We start from the raw sequence: 24,213 nt of genomic DNA, 5'->3' as shown, positions 1-24,213 counted from the left end.
CGTACCCGATTATGCGAATTATAATGGCAGATCTCCGAACTTGCAAAATTGTAATGGCACAGATCCAATTAACCTTTAGTTTTATAGGACTCGTTCATCAATGGATTGATGGATAAAAGCAGGTCACTTTAGTAGGAGATGATGCCTACCGAGCAAGTGCTGTCGATGAAACATGCACCTCAGCTTTCCCGTATGAAAGAAGTAAGACGCAGCCTAATCTTGATAAAAAAAAATTACCATAAGGTGCAGCCTCAAAATCTGAATCACCATTGATTCCAAAATGTTAGTATCATTGATTCCAAGGCATCATGAGAGTTGGAGAAAAGGGTGAAGACTGAGTGAGCCCAAAATTGTAGCGAGGAAGGGAAGTAACCGTATTTGCAATAAGCAGTTTTTTTTTTCCACACAAAGCATTTGTGACCGTGGATTCCACGTGACAAGCTCGTCGGCAACACAAAAAATCCTACTTGCAAATCTCCATCTCTATCTCTACTTATTTCTAAAATAAGTAATGATTCCATGGTTCGTCAATCAGAATTCTAATGGAAACCAAATAAATCAATTGAAATCCTAATCAAAACATGAAAAAATTAATCCGAATCCGGACAGTAAATACCTTGCGGGGTCACAACACGACTTGTTCATTAAGTGAAAGAGAATAAAATTGGTGGTCTTATATAGATCTAGGCAAAATTTATATTACCCGACACTATACTAGTATAGTTTAAAACGAGTTCATAAAAACAAATTCATGGGAGATGACATTCCTCGCGCCTGGACCGCGACACCCGGACACACGATGACACGAGGGCTGCTCAGCTCTGCACCTGCACGGCAGCGCCTTGGATTAATTCGACGCAACCACTATTACTGAGATCATCAATACGCACGGACAGTGCAATACGCACGGACAGTGCAACGGAAAGAACCACCAACAGCCAGTCAATGCGAATGCCAGGCGCCGCGATCCAATCCCACTCCTGGTACCATACCAGGGACAATCACACGTGCCATAATGTATACCACTAGCACTACAAATAGCAATCACATTCTGCGATGTGCAGGGATCATCAAGTATGGTTACAGCATGTGTCCGGAAAACTTTGAAAAGAAACCATCCTGAGGCACCTCTCGTAACTCCATGTTAGTAACTGTTAAGCTCATGTACAAACTCGCCAAAAATTGTGTTGTGCCCAAGAACGCACTATATCTGTCTATCAATGTTGCCCACATGATCCTGCAAAAATTTCAGCTGCTGCAGATTGAGAAAAGGTTAGACCATCTATGATAATGTCAGTACCCCCTTTTTCTGTATCCTAAGATGCAAGTACCTTTTCTCCTTTTCTTAGGAACTTATACGCCCAACTAAAACAATGTCTGTACGAATTATTCACTATGATGCCTGTGTTCGTCATCCAAACCGGGTGGCGACATAGGTGGAACAGCACTTATGTCAGTATCACTAAAGACAAACTCAGATTGCAATATCTTCCTAGCAGATGCCGTTGAATCAGTAGCTCTCAAATTAATTGGCAAGTTTCCAGGTCTAGTAACATTTTGGCTCTGGGCATCGGTTTTCTTCGGCGAGAGCTTCTCACTCACAGCAGGTTGGCCAGCTGCAATGACCGAAGTGAAGACACCAGATTCCCGCAGACCTTGAACAATTGCCTGACGAAGAAAAGAAAACAACTAAGCATTAGATGGCATGGAAATTGATAGTGACTGCACACAAGCATTATTATGCACCATTGGGGTGTATATGCGAGTTAGCACTCCTTTCCTCAGAAGCTTCAAATTCAGCTGCTTATCATTCCACACAACCCGCTCATTGTACCTAAGCCAACAAATAAAGGAAAACCATTACAGGGGGAAAGGCAATCCAAGCATTGAACATCCATATCTCTGCAGAGAGAAAAGGAGTTCCAGAATTTAACTCATTTAAGCGATATCAAGAGACAGCAGGTTTGTAGTCTTGCAGATATTTTATCTTTCCATGAAATGGTCCAGTGTAGTCTGATAATTCCATATTCAGGGCAAGCTCAGCTCTGGTGTAAGTATTGAACCAATGTGTAGGCTAGTGCGGTTCACCTCAAGGCAATAAATTATATTTCATGTATTCCCTCAGAAAAGTAATAAAACAATAGTATTTATTCAAAACCTAATATGGCCACAATGTTGTTGGGCCTTTTGAGCTGAGCGCCAAGCCTTGTGAAGCTGGTCCAGACTTTGGCTATGTGTTTCTGAGTCAGGCATTTCAGGACCGCCCCAGAGTCTGAAAACCTCGACATGTGGTTTCATTGAGGGTAGCATCTTGACCCTATAGGTTGCAACTTGGGAATCGTTATGCATCCACTTGTTGCCATGTGCAGATGTGCTTAAAGCTAAAGCAAGTCATTATATTGTTCATGAATGAGTAACCACGACACCACTGATATGTGGACCACTCAGTTTGAGATGGGCTATATGAGGAAGAAGACTGGAGATGAGATGAAAAAGGCTATTTTAACCTCCTACAACCCTAATCCTTCTTTTTACAGAAATGACAATACATTGTGATCCATTGATCCTTATACTTACCTGACACCCTAAAGAAACTATTTCTGAAGTTTACGGAAACTCACCAACATATAAACTAGATGTCTTAAGGAAAAAACTCATCTAAACAAAAAAAAACTATTTTCTTGTAACTCTAACTGCCCAGTTCCAGCCACTAAAGGGCCAGTCTGGCCAGAGTTAACAGCACCCCAGTGCCTCTACATCATAACATACGACAAACAAGGAAAATTATGAAAATTACCAACGAAGCATTTCCTCTTCACTAGCAGTTGATGCAATTATAAAAGCCTGCATAGCAAACATTGAAGTTAGATGGTAGAAGACATTAAAAACATAGTTGCCCAATGGGAAGCACCAACAAGGCTATAATTCTTAACAGTAAAGGCACTTATTGGTATCAAATGAAGTTAAGTTATTATCCAACTACATGTATTTGTCTTGAGCTTCAGAATTACTTATAGGAGCATCTTTACTTACTGCTCTGTCAAAATCCAACATAAAACATCTTTTAACATCTTCTTTTGTAGGCTTGCATCCACAGCGATCACGCCTTGATGTCAAATCTGAAAATTTAGTGTATGTATAGTGCAGAACCGCAGCCTCCTCCAACTTGATCTCACTGTTAGTGATGTGCAAAAAATATTGTAAAAATAACTCTACTCTGAGACAACTATAGTAAGTATAAACACAAGGTACCTTCTCCAGTCACAAATATTTTACATTTTGGACATGGACAAGTCTCCAAATTTCAAACTTTGGAGACAAACATACAGAAAAATTCTGTTTTCTCAACCCCAAACAATAGATGGCTCAAATTCATTTTACAGCACAAGTATTTGTGACCGGGTAGTAATAATGAATACATATTATAAATTTATAATTTAAAAACGTATATTAGCAAAAGAGATCTTTACTTTGGGCTCTTTGCATAGTTATGCCATCTGTGTGCGCCATTAGGACGGAGATGATCTTGAATTCGTGCAGCAGATTTTCCATTACCGTAAGTGAGAAAATAATTAGGGTTTCCTCGTGTTGCTTCCTTATACATGCCAAAATAAGTATCTTTAGGGAGATGATCATAATTCTTCTTGAACATGGATACCTGGTAAGATATTGCAATGCACAAAAACATTTGTCATGATAAGATCATATTATCTGGAATACAAATGTAATTTTATCATTCAGTGATACTGCTCATCTGCTGCAGTAGTTGCTGTAGGATCGCAAGTTGCAATGGATGCAGTTATGAGATGTTTCTCTTGCTAAAGACGATGGCAAAACCGCAAAAGAGACATTTAAAAAAATAGCTAAACACAAGTACACAAATAGCAAAGATACAAAATGTATGATTTACTGATCTCATCGGAATCTCTTGATCTGCTGTTGTTCTTGAGCATGGTAGAACATTATGATTTGCCGCCCATACAAGGCATCCTCTATTTTGCCTTTTGCCATTTTTTTTTTCTTATGGCATGACTATATAGCAGACCTTGCGTTGTAATAAGCATCAAATAACCATACTAGAAGTTCTAAACCAAAAAAATAAATAACTTGAACCACCCACCCCCCTGCCCGCCAAACTCCCGCAAACCACCAATACACACTACCACACATAAACATAGCAGTATTTCTGTGCTTTCAAAAGAAACTAAAAGCCTAAATAAGGAGATAAAGCAACCATGGAAAGTCCATAATGCATCAGTAATTATCCTTAACTAAAAAATAGCATCACAGCTGCAGGCATTTGAGAATCATATTGCAACTCACATGCTAGGGATATACGACCCCAACCTTATACAGAGGTGAAGCCAGAATTACCACATCCAACATAATCTTTGTAAGAGTTAACAACATGCTGAATTGGCTAGGTTCCATGTCCAGTTTATATAATAATTAGGGATGGCAACAATCAAAGGAACTTAAAAGAAGTGTTCATAATCTTCATAGATGAAGTCTGACCAACTAACAAGGAATGCAAGTCCAAACTAGCTTACAAGAAAAGGCAGGAAATCACATAGTACTAGAGTAGGAGTAACCTCAAGAAGGAATGAGAAAGCAAGGAACAAAGAAAATAATTCAGGAATTTAAAAACAATAGTTGACCTTTACTCATAGGTGCCTGACCAAGGTGGGCAGAAACTACAATAATGCAATCATTCAAAAATTAAATTAACTTAAATTTCTGTTCACAAAACAAATCAGTTACTGCCCAGCACAATTAAAGGAATAAAATTGTTCCCAGTTTTTAACATGTGATTGTTGAATGAGAAGAAAATGAATGCAAAACACAACTGTGTAGCAAAAAATAAAGATCAGCAGACTTAATGTTATCAGATGCACAATGTTGAGACTAGGATTTGGCTTGCAACCAAAGATCTATTGACTGGAGCTTAAGAGAGAGAGAAAGGATGAAAGGGGGGCTTACTTCGCTGAATGGATCCTTAATATTGTCACGCTCAACACTGCTTTCCTGCAGACATTTATGTTGATTACAACATAGAAGTTTTGTGGAAAGACAGACATATGAATAGCAGCGTAGACTTGAATCTTAACTTCGTTTACTTACATAGTTTGGAAAAATAACCATGTCAACATCATGAGGGACCTCGGATAACAAACGTCTAACAGAATACTCAGCAGCTCCACCAGGATATAGTAATTCATCAGTATCTAGATGTATGATCCAATCCATGCCATGATCCTTCAACGCATAACATTTAGTTAGTAGATAAATGCCTAAAGCAAAACTAGAAAACTACACTATTACATAGCAGCCTCATTGACAGGCAATAAACTATAAATGAAGCGCAATCATGCATATATAAAAGAATTAACAGAGGAGATAACAGACAAGACATACCCGAGCCATAACAATAGCCATCTCCATGTTGAGTGATTGTTTCACAAAGAGTTCATAGTTGCAAGGTTTGTAGAAAAAGCCTGAGAGCCAGGTCTCATTCCAGATTCGACTGCAAGCCGAATGACAAAATACGTCAGAAAGGTGAAAGAAGTGAATGATAGAAACTCAATCAACATGCATGCCAACCCAGACACTCTTTGACCAGTCAGCAGTAGGCACTATAATAAGATATGGTGCGATGCTATATCTAATAGCAGTCACTATTCAAGCATCCAGCTTTGTCATGGCAAATGCAAATATGCAAAGGTTTTAATATCCATAAGAATTAGAGAGAGAGAGAGAGAGAGAGAGAGAGAGAGAGAGAGAGATGGAGATAGGCATTCATTGTTTCTCCAAACTGAATAAGGATTTCAGTCAAACTACAGATGCATACATGTGTGTGGCACGTGATGTTCAGCATTGTTTGCCCGAAACAACAGGTATAAATTTGAGGATAGCAATGCTGCAGTGTGGTTTTTAAAATATAGGCTTTTTTATACAATTTATGTTCATGGAAATGTCCTACGCATTCCTGACCAGTAAAATCATTCATCGGTTTGATGTGCTCTGACTTAATTTTGTCTGAACCAAGAACCATGTGGTTTCTGATTTCAAAAAATGAAGTGAAATGCAGAAAAAAAACAATGAGGTTGGTGGCAGAAAAGAACACACCTCCCGGCCTGCTGCTCCTCAAGATCCTTTGTTCTGTACACCACTTTTACCCCCTTGCAGCATCAGGAATATAAAAGCACTCAAATTAGCGCTGGGACAACACGAGCGGAGAACAGAAACGCACTCAGAATGTCACCCACGGGAATAGACTCGAGGACTCCGGCGACATTGGGTTTGGCCGCCCTCCCCTCAACGAAGAGCAGGAACTGCGCGACGCCGACGACCTTGTGATAGAAGAGCCAGGGCAGGATCTGCTCAAGCCCCGCGGAGGTGCTCGTCTGCACGCACACCTTGGGCTGGAGGCCCAGGCCCGCGCCCGAGTCGGTGGGGAAGGACCAGCCGCGGAGGTAGGGGAAGGAGGGTCCGGAGGAGCCGGTGAGGACGTCGCTGCAGTCGGACGACGGGAGGGCAAGGGACGGGCGGGCGGGCTCGGCCATGCCGGGGAAGGCGTGCGGGGGCCAGCGCGCCGTCGGGTCGTCGACGCCGCCGCCGCGCCACTGGAGCACGAAGGCCAGCGCGGCGAGCGTGAGCGGGAGGACCGTAAGGAGCAGGAGCAGGCGGCGCCAGGCGGCGCCGCCGCCGGGGGGCGCCTGCACCGGCGGCATCGCGAAACGCCGATCTGCCGAGCACCGGTTGATGTGGTGGGGTTTCCGTTCGTTCCCCCCCTTTTTGGGCACGTTTAATTTGGGGGCTATTCGTTTCCTTCTCCATGTAATTGCGATTTTGCGTAGTACCATTTATACCAGTATAATAAATGGCTCCATTTTTTATACTGTGGTTTGCTATCGTATTTTTCTTCCTGTAATTGTGATTTTGTGTATCATTTAATAACCACCAAAAATCGCATATTAAACTTTTTAAATCGCATACTTTTTTCACAAAACTATGTATTAACAATATTATTCTAAACGCTAACTATCATTAGGGGTGTGAGATTGGTGACTCTTTACACCTCCAATCTTGTTATTTCAAATATTTGTATTAATTTTTTAAAATAGAATATTACTTTTGAGAAGTAGTATAAATATTTGAAGTAGAGATGATTTGAGGTGCATCTAAGGATCACAAATGTAGACCCCTAACGATTAGTCTTTAGCTATTTATTTGAGCTAGACGATCATTTAAACATGTTAATCAACTAGGAAATGGGAATAAACCGCTGATTCAATAGATAAGGGTGGCATGTAATTTAAACGGGTTAAAATAAATTAGTAGGAAAATAATGCATAATAATAACTACCACAAAATTGGAGGAGTAAGGTAAATTTACTCCCTTTTAAGTGTCTCCTATAAATTTAACCTGAACTTTTTCTTTTGCGAAGGAACTTAACCTGAACTTTGCTCGCTTAATCCCTAATTTTTCGGATTGTATTGAGTTAGTGTATGTGGTCTTGATGGCGGTGATAGCTTGATTTGCCCATGATGGCAAATGGAGATCCAAAACACTTATTATTATTATTATTATTATTATTATTATTATTATTATTATTATTGTCATTGTTATTATTATTGCAATACATGCCCGTTAGAACACCAAAAAAGAAGTAGCGTGAACTGCTATCAGAGCAAGTACAACAAGGGGCTATTAGCCCTTTATTTGCTTATGTGAGAGAGAGAGAGAAAAACAAAAGTTGGAGAAGTGGCTCTTAGAGCAAGGATAATAATTTTGCCCGCTGCTGGCTGTAAGGATACTTGCAGCCTACCTCTCAGCTCACTTGTATAGTGGTTAGTCTATTCATTATTATTATTTTTGAACGAACCGCACAAGATAGTGCGAGTTTCTATTGATATAGCAGAAGAATACAAGACTACAATCTGGGAGACCATAGGCAGGAAAAAGAAAAGAAACGAAAAAAAATACACCCGGTGCGAGTTTCTATTCATTATTAATGTATGACCTACATGTTTCTCTCATAAGTTTTTTTTGTTCTTGTGTCAAAGCCGGTAGTAAACTTACAGTCCACTTCCCCTCTATCTCATCTCCTCTCTTCTTCACCTCATCATTCAGTCTGCTTACACCTTTGCTATAATACTTGCTCTTATACAAGAGTCGCCTCTTCACACGCTATGAGAGTAAATGAAGTAGAGAGATAAAGAAACAGAAAGTGATCATGTGCTCATTAAAAAAAGACAATGTGAGAGACAATCTATTGTACGAGTTATTTTATAAGTGTTTTTTATAAACTTAAGAGGCAATAACGAACTCTATAGTTGAACATGCTCTCACGCGGAGCATGCACCACACCCGGCATCGAAGCGAAACTAGAATCAAAGCGTAAAGTAGTGTGTACACTGTATGGCAGATTTACGACTTGATTAGATCAGAAAAAGGTACGGTAGCTCAAGGTGTTGAGGGTATAAGAAACCTTCTCGTTAAAAGTAGATGCCCTTTGTTAGATTTGTTTTCCCCTTTAATATTTTCTGTCTATCATATTTGAGAACTTTTAGCACGTTATTTGATTACCACGATATTACACAGTATTTTTTAAAAAAAAGAATATTAAACATTTTTCAGTATTTTTTCGCTAAACTACAGTCGAAAATCTCATGCCTACTAGCTTAACCTATAGCATATTCCTTGCCTGATTTCTATGAATTGTCCCTTAACCCTGTACTTTTTCTTTAATAAATTTCCTAACACGATTATACTCCTCCGCCCGGCTTTCAGAATAGGGCGTGGAAATTGCTACGTGTACGGCTGTTCGTACAATTTTGTTACGACTTGAAGTTGATCCGTGCAGCTCGTGTACCAGGATCTTGATGGCTAGCGCGAAGCTTGGGATCGTACCCAAATCGTAACAGGAGGTCGTACCCATAGCAGAGCTGACTATAGATGCAATTAGAATTTCCATCCATCCAATACACGAGACATCTTAAAACTTGCACTTGTTTTTACATCCCAGATTGCCGTACAGACTATGGATAACAAAACATACAAGGTGACACCATCGAATTACACTTTTCTTGGATCCTAAATGCAAGGCCGTTCGATGAACATCAGTCCTCTTCCTCCTCATCGACGTCATTTTCACTAACAAGGTGACCAAGGGAAACCTTCGCCTTCTTCACTTGCGGCGAACTCGACGCAGCAACCTCGTCGCTTTTCCTCTTCTCACCCTGGCCTGCATCATCCCCATCTTTCATACCCTCGCCTGAAGATTTGGCGCCCCCGCCATCCTGAGCAGAATCATCCTTCTTCTCCGATGGTAGCTCGGCTCCCTTCTTCAAGGACTGCTCGCACTCTTTCAGGAACGCACGCACATCATCATTCTCCGCGACATGCAGAGCTGTCTGCCCGCCTTTCGTCTTTGCTGTGACGTCAACACCTTTCTTCACAAGGTACTTCACAAGATCCAGGTGGGAGTTCTGCGCAGCGAAATGCAGCGCCGTGAAGCCTTTCCTGTTCTTCGCTTTCACGGTAGCCCCAGCGGCTAGCAGCTCGCGGACCACTTCTATATGTCCTTTCTGGGACGCAAAATGAATTGCCGCAGTGTCGTCCATTGCTGCAGCTCCAACATCAGCTTTGTGCTTGCAAAGGCATCTCACAAGCTCAACATGCCCAGCCCATGCAGCCAAGTGGAGTCTGAATGAAGAAATAAATTGTGTCAAGGAGATAGTAAAATTGACAGAAGATCGATACAGAATACTAATACAGCAACAAAATATCCTGTCCACTGAGAAACCACTCTGCCTCTATGGTGCACAGACAATTCAGCAAGAATGATACACCAAGAAAGCTAAAATGACGAATACTCGCATTGATGATAACAGAATGTTCGTATATTGCACATAATTGTGTCTAGTCCCTTGCCAAACCCAAAGCCTTGAGATAACATAATGGCTTGTTACGCTGAATTAGCAACAAAGTTCAGGAACTACTACAGCTAGCAAGTAAAAGGGTTTATTGCAGTTGCAGCCTACTTTCAGAAGGAAAAGGTTATCCAAACTTGGCAAGGCGACTTCCCACTGCAATGGATCCCCATGGTGAAAGAGAAATATCAGACTACATGCTGCAAAAAATGGGGCAAATAAATAAATATGATGCTATGATACAGGATGACAAAGCACAGCATCGGTCAGCATGTATAACTCTTTATGTAAATATGCTTCACTGAAGCAAGACTACATTACATTGTGCCAGATCACTCTTGCAGGGAGATAAACAGAAGCATTGGCTGGATGCCTGGATATGATAGGGAGAGAGAGGGAGAGAGAGAGATGAAAAATGCTGTAGCATACAAATCTAAATTATGATGTGGAGAAATCAGTTTTTCCCCTAACGAATTTAAAATGCAGTAATGACAAATTATACTCCCAAGTTCCAATGAATCAGTTTGCCCCCAGAGTTGGTCTTAGCCTCTTAGGACTTGAAACCTGGTGCGGGCAGGAATGCTAGTCTAAAGAGCTGCCCCACACCAGGCCATTGACCATAGGGTCTCACTGAGCCCCAGTTTTCATATCGGAGAATTTAACCCATGCCTGAAGGCATTCTAATTGGTCTGAGTTGGAATTGATGAAAACAAACAAGTAGCAAAGAAAAATAAATGGAGTGGCCTATGTTAACCATTAGTTAGCACTTAGCAGCAAAGTTGAGTGGTAGCAATAGCTTCGATGGATGTGCCTAAGATGATATGCCATGCCATGCTAATGTAATGGGAAAAACAACAGGATGAACAGAATTTTTGTAGTGTTATAGACTAGCTGATTTCGTGAAAGCATGTTGATGAGGTAAAGAGGGGTAGAGGTAGACCTAAACTGACTTGAGACGAGACGGTTAAGAGAGACCTTAAAGATTGGGATATCTCTGAGGAATTAGCCTTGGATAGGAGCGCTTGGACAACGTGCCTGAACCATGACTTGTCTTTTGAGTTTCATCTCTAGCCTATCCCAACTTGCTTGGGACAAAAGGCTATGTTGTTGTTGTTATAGACTAGCTGATTTCGTGAAAGAGAAGGCAATGGCAAGTCAGCTGCAACAACAGAAGACCAAACAAACTAATGAGGAACCCAAGTATCTATAAGAAGAAGCCGCAGCGCAATACATAGGCATGTTGTGTTAGGGTTAGCGAGCAGTATAATTATGTACTCTACGACTTCTCAATAAAGACAGTAAGTATCCACAACACAAGGCATGGCTACTCGTCTCTTCTCCGCTCAGATGGTGAGGGAAGGAGAGAGAGAAAGGGAGGGATTTGCAGGGACAGGGATGCGTACGGTGTGCGGGAGAGTCGGTCCCTTGAGTTCACGGCGAGAGGGTTGGACTCGCACAGCGACTCCGCCGCGGCCGCATCACCCGACCTCGCAGCCTTGTGCAGATGGAGGTCGTCTTCCTCATCTCGCCCACGCCCGCCTCCTCTGCCGCCGCCGCCGCCGCCGCGACGCCGCCCCATGTGTCTGGGCCTCTGGGTTCGGAGCGGAGCGAATCGGGCAGGTAATATAGGCTAATAGCCTAATTGGATCTATGTGTTGGATTGGGCCAAAAGGAAAGGACCTCAAGGGCCTATAGACGAGCCGCATCTGAAATGGGCCTCCGCATTTTTAGGTGGACTTGGGCCTTAATACTGCACTTTATTTAGAAGTTTTTTCATTTTTATATTTTTTAAAAATTAAAATTTCAAAAATATATGTCCGTTTTCAAATATTTCAAAAATATACCCCGGTCGCCCTCCCATAGGGCGACAGGCCCAAAGTGTAATTTTTTTTCTTCCAATTTGCAACGAAGTCCCTGGAGAAAAAAAAGGGGGACCTGTCGCCCCCCCCAACGGGCGACAGGGTCCTGTCGCCCACCCCTCGGGCGACAGGCCCCTGTCGCCCGTTGGGGGGGCGACAGGCTCCCCCTTTTTTTTTCGACAGGCCCCCCCTTTTTTTCCAGGGACTTTTATTTTTCCAGGGACCTATTTTGAGCTATTCGAGCGTGTATTCGTCATCATCGTCGGCAAGATCTCGGCCGCTAACTCCTACCGCACGTAACTTGTCCTTCATTAAATCACGGGAAAAAATCGCAAGAACTTCCCTTATTTCACGAGCATTATGGAACCCACAAACATAATAAGTTCACATCAATAATATCTATAGAAACAAATGACAAGTAACCTACCACAATCATAAACATCGGATACACATAAGCAGTCCACAGCTATCTCATTACAAATAAACATCATATACATCTAACCACCCCTAGGGCGTCGGACCCTCTTAGCCCTCTGCTGGGCACGGACATGTCCCTCGGAGTAGGTGAGAACATCCGGAGACCTCACCTGTCGCTCAGGACGCGCAAGGGGCTGCGGTGTCTGCTGCTGAGAGATCCCAAGTGGTGCTCCTCCTAGCTGTGAATACCCCAAGACATCGGGGTCACCTTGCGCGGCAGGCTCTTCTGGACTCAAGCTGTCGAAGTCGTCTAAGGTGAATGTCTCGTTATCTGGTCGAAAGGAGGAAGAAGAAGGTCCGGCGCCCGCATCGGGGTAGAATCCTACGCAAAAAATGTGGATGTTAGCGTACGCTCGTATATTTCGTAATGACATGTAGAAACTGAAATACGAAACATAAATTAACCTGTGTACGCCGGTATCTGTGGCCCCGGTACCATCCCTGGATACGGTCCGCCAACTGGTGCTGTCCCTCTAAACATTCCAGTATGGCCGAACGCAGTAGCTGGATCGTATCCTGTATGTGATATTAGTAAATATGTAGGAACACTTGATGTAATTTTAAAGAGATATGTACGTTACCTGCACTTGGGAAGAACTGCGACGTCGGCCCGTGCATGGTCGACGGACACGGGAACGACGACGAGGCCTGAGACGACCCGTGGCTGTCTTCGTACTGCACACGGCTTCCGAAGTTGTGCGCTACCTGACGCAACTGATCACGCTGCCTCGACCATGCCTCTGTCTGCTCAAACTGGGTCATTGGGGATCCGGCACGTACGCTCGTCAGGTAAGTCGAGCAGTCCGTCTCCATCATGTTGCAAAGGCGAAGCTACATCAATTCAGTAAAGTTACAAACACATGAATTATCTTATGAATATGATTATATATATATGCAAATATGATCAAGAGACTCACCGCGCCAGCTAGTGCCTCCACGTGGTGCCGGCCATAGCCATCCTGAGGCCTCGCCTGGTGTGGCTGCGGGTGAGTGTCAACAAAAACCAGACGAGCCCGAGTCCGGGGTAAGTACCAGGTGAGGTAAGCCCTAAAGGAGCTGTCTGTGTGTGGTCCTGTTGGATGGACCAAGAGCTCGTCTGCCTGTTCTCATTGGTCCACCCACGGCTGGATCTTGGTGAGCCAATCATCAGAGCACGGCAAGCCACTCCTTGACAACCTACAAAGTGGATTACGAAGAATCGTTAGATTCGACACGAATGTATGAGCCAAGTTCATTCATAATTACCTGTGGTCCTGGCGACTGACACGCTCCAACGCGGTGGGCACCGGAAACTCCTGGCGCTGCCCAAACTGTCTCCTGACTCTCCAGGGGCAATATGCCTCAACCGCGATGTCATAAACCAGGACGGCGGAAGTAAGCCACAGGCTCGCATTCGCGGAGCAGTGCGAAGACAGGCCTGCTGGTGCACGTCTAGCCACAGCCTCTGGGCTGTAAGGCTCCCAGATAACGTCCTCGGGCGTCAGCATGTCGAGCTCCGAAACAAACTCAGGATATGCGCGTCTAACCCGCGCATGTGCCCAGGACCTCTGCATTCCGAATAAGTAAAATTAAAATTGCGCTAATACATCATGTAACAATGAATAACAAAATTAGATTTGATACGAACGTACCTGACGCCAGATCCAGATAGTTCCCATAGTGGGCCTCTCGTCCTCCTCGTCGTCGTACATGCCTCCGTGGTAAGGCTCGTGGCTGACAAAGGGCCGACCAACGGCTAGCCTCTCGTACGACCAAAGCTGTAGCAGTAGTGGGCACCCTGACAGGATAGCGTTCCCATGTGTCTTCATGCAGCCGTCACAGAGTCCACGGTAAGTGGCTGCAAGTACCGCCTCACCCTAGCTGTAGGGCGGTACGTCCTCGTCCCCATCCGCAATCTCCCGTGCATACGGAAGGAGAATAATATCGACCGAGTTGCCATGAGTGTTGTTGAACATGATGTAACCAAACAACCAAAGTAGGTATGCCTCCAGCGATCTGGTCACACTGTACTCGTCGGCATCCGCAGCCAAAAGGGCAGGCTGCATAAACAATTAAGATTAATGGTTTCAACTATCAATGGAACATGTGAATTGTAACAATTAAATTTATATATGCAATGAATACGTACTGTAAACTGTAGGAACCAGGTCTTCGAAGGACCTGATGCTCGCGGGTGCGGGTTGATCGGACCTGCTTCGTCCACGCGGCCAACCAGGGCAAAACGGGCCTCCAGCTCATCCTTCCACGAGGCCGCCACCACACGCGGACCTACAGCCTCCCCGACGATAGGGAGGCCGAGGAGGTAGGCCACGTCCTGCAGCGTAGGAGTCATCTCCCCACACGGGAGGTGGAACGTGTGTGTCTCCGGCCTCCATCTGTCAACGAGCGACGTCAGGAGGGATCGGTCGAGCTGAATAGGCCCAACCTCGACAAGACGGCTCAGAGTCAGTAGGCCGGCCTCACGTAACCTGCAAAAAAACAAAAAATGTCGAAACAAAAGAATACCGGCGAATACAAAAGTGATAAACAATAATATTTCATTACATACCGGTCACACCAATCGTGGTGTATAGAGATCGCCTCGCCGGGTGGACGAGGACGTAGCACCTCTAGGGCTCGGTGCTCAACAGCTGCAAAGTAAGACCTGTGGCTCGAGTCGATCACTGGGTCTAGCAAGGAGTCCATCTCCATACCTGCATTCAAAAATATATGAGAACACATAGGTAAATATATATTTCATACAAACTGGACACATAAATACAATAATACTTCATTACATACCTGCCATATTTCATTACTACATATTACAAATAATGAAATACAATTGTGGATCATGACACCGAATGCCTTCCACGAGCAATTCTCGCCGATGCTCGTCTGAACGTAGGAGGTGCTCCATCTCTGGGATTTCCGGAAGGACCGACGTCAGCAGCATCGTGAAGTGCATTCTGAGGACACTTCTTGTAGTTGTGACTCAATGATCCACATTGGCTGCAATGCTTTTGTGCCTTGGTTGCTTCCAACTCGTCCATACCATTCCGAATACGACGTGTCTGACGGCGGCCTTTGCCTTTCTTAGTGGCTGGATCAGGAATAAACATCTTATTCTCATTATCCTGAGTGAAAGGCCCCACAATTCCAATCCCGTATACCTCATGTCCCCATGTGGATACAGCTGCTTCCTTGCTGAAGTACGGTGAAACAAATAGTCCTGGCTGTAACGCAGACTCTGCACATGCCGCAATGAGATGGGAGCATGGCATATGCAATAACTTAGGCTTCATGCAGGAGCAGAATGCTTTGCCATCAACTGTAATCAAACTCTCCTGTACCACTCTATCTCTACGGATACCACGACCACTTCTATCCTTACATAGAACCTCAAATCTATGCTCCATTGTACCTGTGGATATGACGCGGTGCAGTTTGGCCTTTTCAATATTCTCTTGCATATATTGTGTCACTCTTTTGCAAAACTGAATTTGGGGGTTGCTGATGTTTATACTTGCAGCCGTGTAACGCTCTCTGAAATACTTCATGCACCCATACATGATGAACTCAACAATTCCCACAAGTGGAAAGGCACGACAAGAACGCATAACCATATTGAAACACTCTGCATGGTTCGTTGTCTGAATACCATACCGTATTCCGTTGGTATCATAAAGGAATGACCATTTCTCCTTAGGTGCACCTCGAATCCAGTGTGAAAATGGCTTCTCAATTGAATCCCTAGCCTCTGCAGCCTGACTCGTGCCTGCTCCTGATGCCCTTACCTTCACTAGCTCTGCAGTCAACTGATCAAGCATCTGCCATAATGCATTGAATTTTCTCTGTTGATTTTGGGTGCACAATCTCTTAAACAGGTTCTTAAGATCCTTGTTCTTGAAGTGTTCATAGAAGTTTGCACTCATATGCCTAATGCACCACCTGTTTTGGACATCAGGCCATAATGGAGGCGTTGTCGCAGTTCCACGTTGCAATTTCAGTATTGATTGCAGGATACCTGCATGCCTATCACTAATAAGGCACACATCTGGACGTGCAGCAACAACATGATTCTTCACTCGTTCAAGGAACCAATACCAACTGTCTATGTTCTCATTCTCAACAAATGCAAATGCGAGGGAACAATTTGGTTGTTGCAATCTACACCGATTGCGGTGAGTATCTGACCTTTATACCTTCCAGTAAAAAATGTGCCATCAATGCAGATCACCGGAAGACAAAACTGAAATGCTCTAACAGAAGCATCTATGCAAAAGAAGGCTCGTTGCATAATTCTTTGTCCCCTAGTCACGGCTGGTAAAAGGTATGTGTCATAAAAGCTTCCAGGATTTCTAGCAGCAACCTGGGATAACATACGAGGTAGGTTATCATATGATGCCTCGTATGTGCCGAACCGCATCTCGAACACCCTTTGTTTAGCCCGCCATGCCTTCAAATAACTGATGGTGTACTGGTAAGTCTGCTCAATGTGTCGAACAATCATTTTTGGCTCATAATTTAGGTTGTCCATAATAAACCCATACATTTGCTTTGCAACAAAGTCGCATGATATATTGCGATGCGAGGGAAGAACTTCTGACAGCAAACAAGTGTGCTCTGTGACAATGGAACATTTCCAGTTTGACTTCCATTTTCCCTTGAATGCATGTACTCGCCATGGACATCCAGCATTCACACACTTCACCTCATATTCTTTACTGCCAGACTTTACGACTCTGAATTCTCGTTTCAATGAGATTGCCCATAGTCTCACAGCATCTTTTACGGCTTCAATGTTTGGATATGTTGCACCTTGCACTACCTCATTCCCTCTGTACTCCCACTCCTGATTTCGTACATCTTCTGCGACATGACTGCCAAAACCATGCTCTTTCCACTCTTTTGGCAATGAGTACTGCTCGTCATCAGATGAGTCCTCATATTCTTCCATCTCTATTGCGGTTTGGTCTTCTGCCTCCATCTCGTCCAGAATGCTATGTATCCTCTCTCCCTCATCAACAAGGCCCTGTGGTCCCATGTTTTGGTTCTCTGTCTCTTCTGACTCATCTTGCTCAACATAATTGGTCTCTCTTCGAATACTCGGAGTTCCTTGATCTGCACAATGTTGGATTTCATTTTGTGTCTTCTCCCGGATTTGAACAAGAATGGCCAGAGGCCACCCATGCTCTAGAGCTGCTTGCATGTACTTCTGCCAGTCATCAGTGCTGTGTATCATCATTAATTCCCATAATTCACTTTCTACCTCCCAATTAACAAGAGACTGGACAGTGATCACATGTGTCAACGGATCAACATGGAACCCACGCTGCAGCCACTTACATATGGAACCAAAACTCCTTTCCAGAGGTTTATCTATGCCGCTAGATGTGCGCTTAAAGGCAGAAAGATCTACTCCATTTGGCCCATACATAACATTGTATTCACCATAAAATACTTGAAACTGCATCTTGCTCGACATATCTGTATATCACATAATACTTATCGAGTTATACTCTTTACTTCACTACCTTATTCAATAATCCGTAAAAACTAAGTATGAAATTCAATTACAACGTATAAGTATTCATAACTACGTGATGACACTCAAATTCTATACTGCATAAATGGTTCTACTAATTTTCTAAACTAATTTACTACTACGTAACTACAAACTAAAGTATCATTGAACTCCTACTTAAATGGTTCTACTATAGCACTAATTAAATCAAATTACTCATATTAAAATACGTAGTACTTAAATATAACAATATTTAAACTAAATGTACTAACCTGCAGATCACAAGTGCTGAATCCGGCAGGGCTTCGCCGCTTTCCTTCTCCTCACTCCTCTCTTTTTTTCTGGATTTTTGGTGGAATTTTCGGGCTCAAATGAGGAGGGAAGGGGAGGGCTTGAGCATATATAGGGGGGTACCCCCGGTCGCCCGCGGGGGGGGGGGGGGGGGGGGGGGGGCGACAGGCCCCCTGCCGCGCCCGTGGGCTGGGCCCAGCGGCGGTCGCCCGTGGGCTGGGCGACAGGCCCCTGTCGCCCCCCCAACGGGCGACAGGTTTTTTTTATTTCCAGGGACCTTATTGCGAATTTGAAAAAAAAATTCACTTAAGGCCTGTCACCCTATGGGAGGGCGACCGGGGTATATTTTTGAAATATTTGAAAACGGACATATATTTTTGAAATTTTAATTTTTAAAAAATATAAAAATGAAAAAATTTCCTTTATTTAGTCCTTGATACAGAAAAAATTGTGGCGTTATGGTTATAGATTTGGGCCTTACTTGCTTACGATTATCGGTGCCGCTGAAAATTTGGATTGCTTATCAATTATCAGTGGCGCTGAAAATTTGGAATGTTAACTCTACTCATATGGGTAAATTTGGAATCCTTGACACTCGGATGCTTTTCTTTCCCCTTCTTTCTGAGTAGCGTACATGGATAAGAGGTAATCAGGGAAACACGACTAGGTGCTTACTTCTGAACACCCAAATTTGTATTCACACATAGGGTTACAATCAATTTATTTTGAAGTTTCAGTTGTGTTATAATTACAGTGATGTGTGCCGTGTCATTTTTGTACAAATGTAGTGCAATAGAAAAAAGAAATCCATGTGTTAAACTCCACTAAAATAGTAGTCTTGTGCAACACTATTCATCCGCCAAAATTTACTTAGAATACCCTAATTGTTTTTTTAAAAAGGGGATATCGCTTGCTAGTGGGCAAACTATGAGCCATTTTGGATTGATCCCAGGCTCCAAAATAGGCCCTTACAGCTTGTTTAGTTCGTGAAAATTCTTGGGTTTTGATACTGTAGTGTTTTCGTTGTTATTTAACAATTAATGTCCAATCATGAACTAATTAGATTTAAAAAATTCATCTCGTCCTTTACGGTTAAATTGTGTAATTAGTTTTTTCAACTCCATTTAATGCTTCATGTATATGTCCAAAGATTCGATACGACAGGTATTGTAGGAAAATTTGGGAGCTAAACATGGCCTAAGCAAACTATGGACATACCTCTATTGCATGTTCAAATAAGAGAAAAGCTTTGTCTAGCCAACCAAATAAGGCCTTGTTAGATCCCAAAAATTTTTGATAAAAAACATCACATCGAATGTTTGGACACATGCATAGAGCATTAAATGTGGACAAAATAAAAAATTAATTGATCAGTTCGCGTGTAAATTGCGAGATGAATCTTTTGAGTCTAATTGCGCCATGATTTGCCAATGTGGTGCTATAGTAAACATTTGCTAATGATGGATTACTTAGGCTTAATAAATTCGTCTCGCAGTTTATAGCAGAATCTGTAATTTGTTTTATTATTAGTATATGTTTACTACTTCAAATGTGTGTCCAAATGCTTCAAAAATTCTACACGTAAAGAATTAAACAATGCTTAACTGAGGAAAAATATCTATTTTTAGTACATAGAACTATCCATTTTGATTTTGACCCTTTGGTCCCACAGAAAAATCGCAATTGGTTCAATTGACCCGTAACAAGAGATGTCCCTTTTCATTTCTTTGCAAAAAAAAGTTTAACCTTCAAAATCTATGAGGTGATAAAAGGCCATGGTATCCAATGTTAAAAGAAACTTAAAAAAAATTTAGTCATGAAGTTTTATGACATAACTTATGATGTCTTATGTCAACTGAATTGGCACATGGCGTTATGGGATATATTGGACCAATTAAGAATATGAGTGAACCAAATGAAATTTTTGTTCAGGCCCTAAGTGGACAAAGTGGATTCTTCCTTCGGGCATAACATCTGACAGCAGTAGGGATGAGCTCCATTTTCTCCGCACTAATTCAACCAATTTCCCCCCTAAATATTTGCAAACCGGTACGTGAGAAATTGAGAACCGTGCACTGCTGAACTCTGAAATGGAAATCGAAGTCAAAGTCTTCGGTGTACTGTTCCCCAGCCCCGGCCGGCGTGGCCCGTGGGCCAGCATTTCTGTTCGTTGTCTTTGGGAATAAATAAAGCGAGCGTGGACAAGTCCATCAACCGCTCCAATGTCCGATCCGATCCATTCCTGCGCCCACATGACCTGACTTTGGGTTTCACCACCGGAAGGGAAGGGGAAAGGAAGGGAAGCGATCGCACAAGCACATTCCAATTCGCAGCGGCGACTAGACGACTGCACAAGCACTGTAGTCTTCGCCATCAACCGGCTTCATCCTCCACAGGACTGAGAGGACGATGGAATGGACCTGGAGCTGATTAGTTTACGGTTAGCAGCCGCCTCGCCCTGCCGGGTCGGTCGCCCCAGCCCCCATTGTTTTCGTCTCGCAATCGCCATTGATTTCCAATCCACACCAGAGGAGAAGGAGAGGAGCAGTCACTCCGGGTCCTGGCTGCTCGATTCGCAGCGGCAGGGAGAGCGAGCATCCGTCTCCTCCGGCTAGCCCAGCCCAGCGGCTCCCGCGCGGCCACCGGCGGCCATGGCGCCCCTCCCCCTCGTCCTCCTCTGCCTCCTCCTCGTCGTCCCACCTCTCGCCGCCGGGCAGCCGATGCGCTCTTTCTCCGCCAACGACACGGCCTGGCGCCCCACCGACAGCAACCGCACCCTCGTCTCGCCGGGAGGGGACTTCGCCGCCGGGTTCTTGCCGGCAGCCTCCGCCGCTCCGGGCACCTACCGCTTCGCCGTCTGGGTCGTCGGCGCGAGCTCCTCCGACCGGGCCGTCATCTGGTACGCCCACGGTCCCAATAACAGCTCCGCTTACGAGGCCGACGGCGCCTCCGCGCTCGCCGTCGACGCGGCGGGCCGGCTGTCCTGGTCCGACGCCGGGAACGGCACCGTCTGGTCGCTCCAGCCCGCCACCAATTCCTCCGCGAGCGCGGCGGCGCTGCTGCTCAACGACACGGGGAGCCTGCTCTACGGCGCGGCCAGCTGGTCGAGCTTCGCCGAGCCCACCGACACGCTCATGCCGGGGCAGGCCATCCCGGGAGTCAACGGCACCACGACGCTCCGCTCCGCCAACGGCCTCTACACGCTCGTCAGCTCCGCCCAGCTGCAGTTCGGCGGCCTGACGTACGCCAACGTCAGCAGCGGCAGCGCTCTGCTCGACCTCACCGACGACGGCAAGCTCATCCTCAGCGGCGGGACCCCCCCGCAGCTCATCGCCTCCGACCAGGGCGCCACCAACCGGGTGCGGTGGCTCACGCTCGACGAAGACGGCAACCTGCGCCTCTACAGCCTGCTACCCAGGACCCGGCGGTGGAGCGTGGTGTGGCAGCTCGTGCAGGAGCTCTGCACCATCCGGGGCACCTGCGCCGCCGGCAGGATCTGCGTCCCCGTCGGCGCCGACAGCGTCAGCTGCGTCTGCCCGCCGGGGTACGGCAACGCCACCCTGGAGGGCCCCTGCGCGCCCAAGAGGAACTACAGCGGCAGGGGCACCGACGACAAGTTCGTCCGGATGGACTTCGTCTCCTTCTCCGGCGACGCGCCCAACACGCCGGCGGACCCTGGCCCCCTGATGACCAAGCTGCCGCCGCGGAACCTCGCGGACTGCGAGAGGACCTGCCGGCAGAACGCGCGGTGCGTGGCGTTCGGGTACAAGTTCGGCGGCGACCGGACGTGCCTCCAGTACACGGCGCTGAAGGACGGGTACTGGTCCCCGGCGACGGAGATGTCGACGTACCTCCGGGTGGTGGCGACGGACAACGACAGCAACCCGTTCACGGGGATGACGGACATGATCGAGACGGTGTGCCCCGTGCGGCTGTCGCTGCCGGTGCCGCCGAAGCAGGCGCGGACGACGATCCGGAACGTGGCGATCATCACGGCGCTGTTCGCGGCGGAGCTGCTGGCCGGGGTGGTGTCGTTCTGGGCGTTCCTGCGCAAGTACTCGCAGTACCGGGAGATGGCGCGCACGCTGGGGCTGGAGTACCTGCCCGCCGGCGGGCCGCGACGGTTCTCGTACGCGGAGCTGAAGGCGGCGACGAGGGACTTCTCCGACGTGGTGGGGCGCGGCGCGTACGGGACGGTGTACCGCGGCGAGCTCCCCGACCGGCGCGCCGTGGCCGTGAAGCAGCTGCACGGCGTGGGCGGCGGCGAGGCGGAGTTCTGGGCGGAGGTGACCATCATCGCGCGGATGCACCACCTCAACCTGGTGCGCATGTGGGGGTTCTGCGCCGACCGGGAGCAGCGGATGCTGGTGTACGAGTACGTGCCCAACGGGTCGCTGGACAAGTACCTGTTTGTGGGTGGTGGTGGTGGTGGTACTGGTGGCGGCGGAGAGGACGGGGACTCGTCGCCGGAGCACCAGCACCACCAGAACCAGCCGCCGCTGCTTGACCTCCACACCCGGTACCGCATCGCCCTGGGCGTGGCCCGCGCCATCGCGTACCTCCACGAGGAGTGCCTGGAGTGGGTGCTCCACTGCGACATCAAGCCGGAGAACATCCTGCTGGAGGACGACTTCTGCCCCAAGGTGTCCGACTTCGGGCTGTCCAAGCTGACGAGCAAGCGCGACAAGGTGACCATGTCCCGCATCCGGGGCACCCGCGGGTACATGGCCCCCGAGTGGGTGATCCACCGCGAGCCCATCACGGCCAAGGCCGACGTCTACAGCTTCGGCATGGTGCTCCTGGAGGTGGTCTCCGGCCGCCGCAACTACGGGTTCCGGCAGGACTCGGTGGGCAGCGAGGACTGGTACTTCCCCAAGTGGGCGTACGAGAAGGTGTACGTGGAGCGGCGCATCGACGACATCCTCGACCCGCGCATCGCCGCCTCCTACGACGACGCCGCCAGCGTTGCCACCGTCGAGCGCATGGTCAAGACGGCCATGTGGTGCCTGCAGGACCGCGCCGAGATGCGCCCGTCCATGGGGAAGGTGGCCAAGATGCTCGAGGGATCCGTCGAGATCACAGACCCCGTCAAGCCCACAATCTTCTGCGTGCAGGACGACTAGATACTACTACTAGTTTGTTACCACTGCAGGAACTGCAGATCGAGTTCCCCTGATTCTGCTTGGAAAGTTGGAAGAAATCAAAAGCTCATCTTTGTGCCTGGTTTTTCAGGCGAAGCAGAGCAAGATCAAAACGGAGTTACTGTCTGGTATGTACCAAGCATCAGTCAGTCCTCTGTTTAGATTTTTATTCGTAAACCCCATAAACACAAAAAAAAAAATATCACATCGAATATTTTGACATATGTATGAAATATTAAATGAAGTCTATTTATAAAACTTTTTGTATGGATGGGCTGTAAATCGCGAGACGAATCTAATGAGCCTACTTAATCTATGATTTGCAACAGTGATGCTACAGTAACTATTCGCTGATTATGGATTAATCATAGATTAATTAGCGTCATTAGATTCGTCTCGCGATTTACAACCCATCTGTGTAAAAAGTTTTGTAAATAGGCTTTATTTAGTACTTCAAATTAGTAAAATTCTATCACAATTTTTTTTTGCGTTGGAACTAAACACGGCCTCAGTTCAGTTAAAATGTGATGGAGATGTGATGCCAGAAGGAGCCGGGAAATTGCTCCGCCCCCTGAATTTCAGCGTGTCCCTTTCTTCATACCGGCCGGTCAAACATCGACGGCGTGTAGACTAGTGTGCAGCGTTGACTTTGACAGGTCGACGGTTCAGCACGACTGACTTCCTATTGCATTATTGTATGAGTATCCAGCTCGCGTCGATCATAACCGGGTTAGCCAAGCCAAGTTAGGTGCGAAACACGTCAAGAAAGCTCAGCTTTCAGCAAAAGAAAAGGAGAAGGGCATCGACTTCTCTAAAAAAACAAATCAAGACCAAGAACATGGTATTTAGGGATGAAAACGGGACGGGACCGGCATTTGGCAGGAAAAAACAGAAACAGGTAAAAATGGCGGTAACGGGAACGGAAATAGAAGAGCTGTTTCCCGACTGACCTGGGATTGACAATATTCCTACTGACCTGGGATTGACAATATTTATATTGGTG

General features: G+C 45.9%; 3 protein-coding genes across 3 annotated transcripts; 1 reads left to right on the top strand and 2 right to left on the bottom strand.

Moving 5' to 3' along the window:
• Window positions 1-1,020: 1,020 nt before the first annotated feature.
• Window positions 1,021-6,780, bottom strand: LOC120690755 (glycosyltransferase-like At2g41451). Its single transcript, XM_039973548.1, has 10 exons — window positions 6,267-6,780; window positions 6,127-6,179; window positions 5,416-5,524; window positions 5,122-5,256; window positions 4,981-5,025; window positions 3,471-3,658; window positions 3,034-3,175; window positions 2,798-2,844; window positions 1,747-1,834; window positions 1,021-1,668 (listed from the first exon to the last, which is right to left on the bottom strand). Exons 1-10 carry the CDS (start codon window positions 6,729-6,731, stop codon window positions 1,387-1,389), a joined length of 1,554 nt encoding a protein of 517 aa, XP_039829482.1. The 5' UTR covers window positions 6,732-6,780; the 3' UTR covers window positions 1,021-1,386.
• A 2,161-nt stretch (window positions 6,781-8,941) lies between these two features.
• On the bottom strand, window positions 8,942-11,548 carry LOC120691785 (poly [ADP-ribose] polymerase tankyrase-2-like). The gene is made up of 2 exons (XM_039974978.1): window positions 11,340-11,548; window positions 8,942-9,709 (listed from the first exon to the last, which is right to left on the bottom strand). The coding sequence occupies exons 1-2, from the start codon at window positions 11,513-11,515 to the stop codon at window positions 9,124-9,126; spliced, it is 762 nt and encodes a 253-aa protein (XP_039830912.1). The 5' UTR covers window positions 11,516-11,548; the 3' UTR covers window positions 8,942-9,123.
• An 8,735-nt stretch (window positions 11,549-20,283) lies between these two features.
• LOC120691607 (G-type lectin S-receptor-like serine/threonine-protein kinase SD2-2) lies at window positions 20,284-23,300 on the top strand. The gene has a single exon (XM_039974741.1). The coding sequence runs from the start codon at window positions 20,721-20,723 to the stop codon at window positions 23,190-23,192; it is 2,472 nt and encodes an 823-aa protein (XP_039830675.1). The 5' UTR covers window positions 20,284-20,720; the 3' UTR covers window positions 23,193-23,300.
• The last annotated feature ends 913 nt before the right edge of the window (window positions 23,301-24,213 follow it).

The sequence above is a fragment of the Panicum virgatum genome, chromosome 9N (assembly GCF_016808335.1).
Source record: "Panicum virgatum strain AP13 chromosome 9N, P.virgatum_v5, whole genome shotgun sequence".
NCBI lineage: Eukaryota > Viridiplantae > Streptophyta > Magnoliopsida > Poales > Poaceae > Panicum > Panicum virgatum.
The sequence above is the reverse complement of the archived record's forward strand: the minus strand, read 5'-3'. Positions and strand labels throughout refer to the sequence as shown.

Bases quoted from the DNA above. Each gene is read 5' to 3' on its own strand.
- LOC120690755 (XM_039973548.1), bottom strand. From the start codon at position 6,731: ATGCCGCCGGTGCAGGCGCCCCCCGGCGGCGGCGCCGCCTGGCGCCGC. The intron at 5,026-5,121 runs GTAAGTAAACGA...AAATGTCTGCAG, and splicing joins TGGTTATTTTTCCAAACTAT to GAAAGCAGTGTTGAGCGTGA. The intron at 1,669-1,746 runs GTGCATAATAAT...TTTCTTCGTCAG, and splicing joins CTCGCATATACACCCCAATG to GCAATTGTTCAAGGTCTGCG.
- LOC120691785 (XM_039974978.1), bottom strand. From the start codon at position 11,515: ATGGGGCGGCGTCGCGGCGGCGGCGGCGGCGGCAGAGGAGGCGGGCGT. The intron at 9,710-11,339 runs GTACGCATCCCT...TTCTTCATTCAG, and splicing joins GACCGACTCTCCCGCACACC to ACTCCACTTGGCTGCATGGG.
- LOC120691607 (XM_039974741.1), top strand. From the start codon at position 20,721: ATGGCGCCCCTCCCCCTCGTCCTCCTCTGCCTCCTCCTCGTCGTCCCA.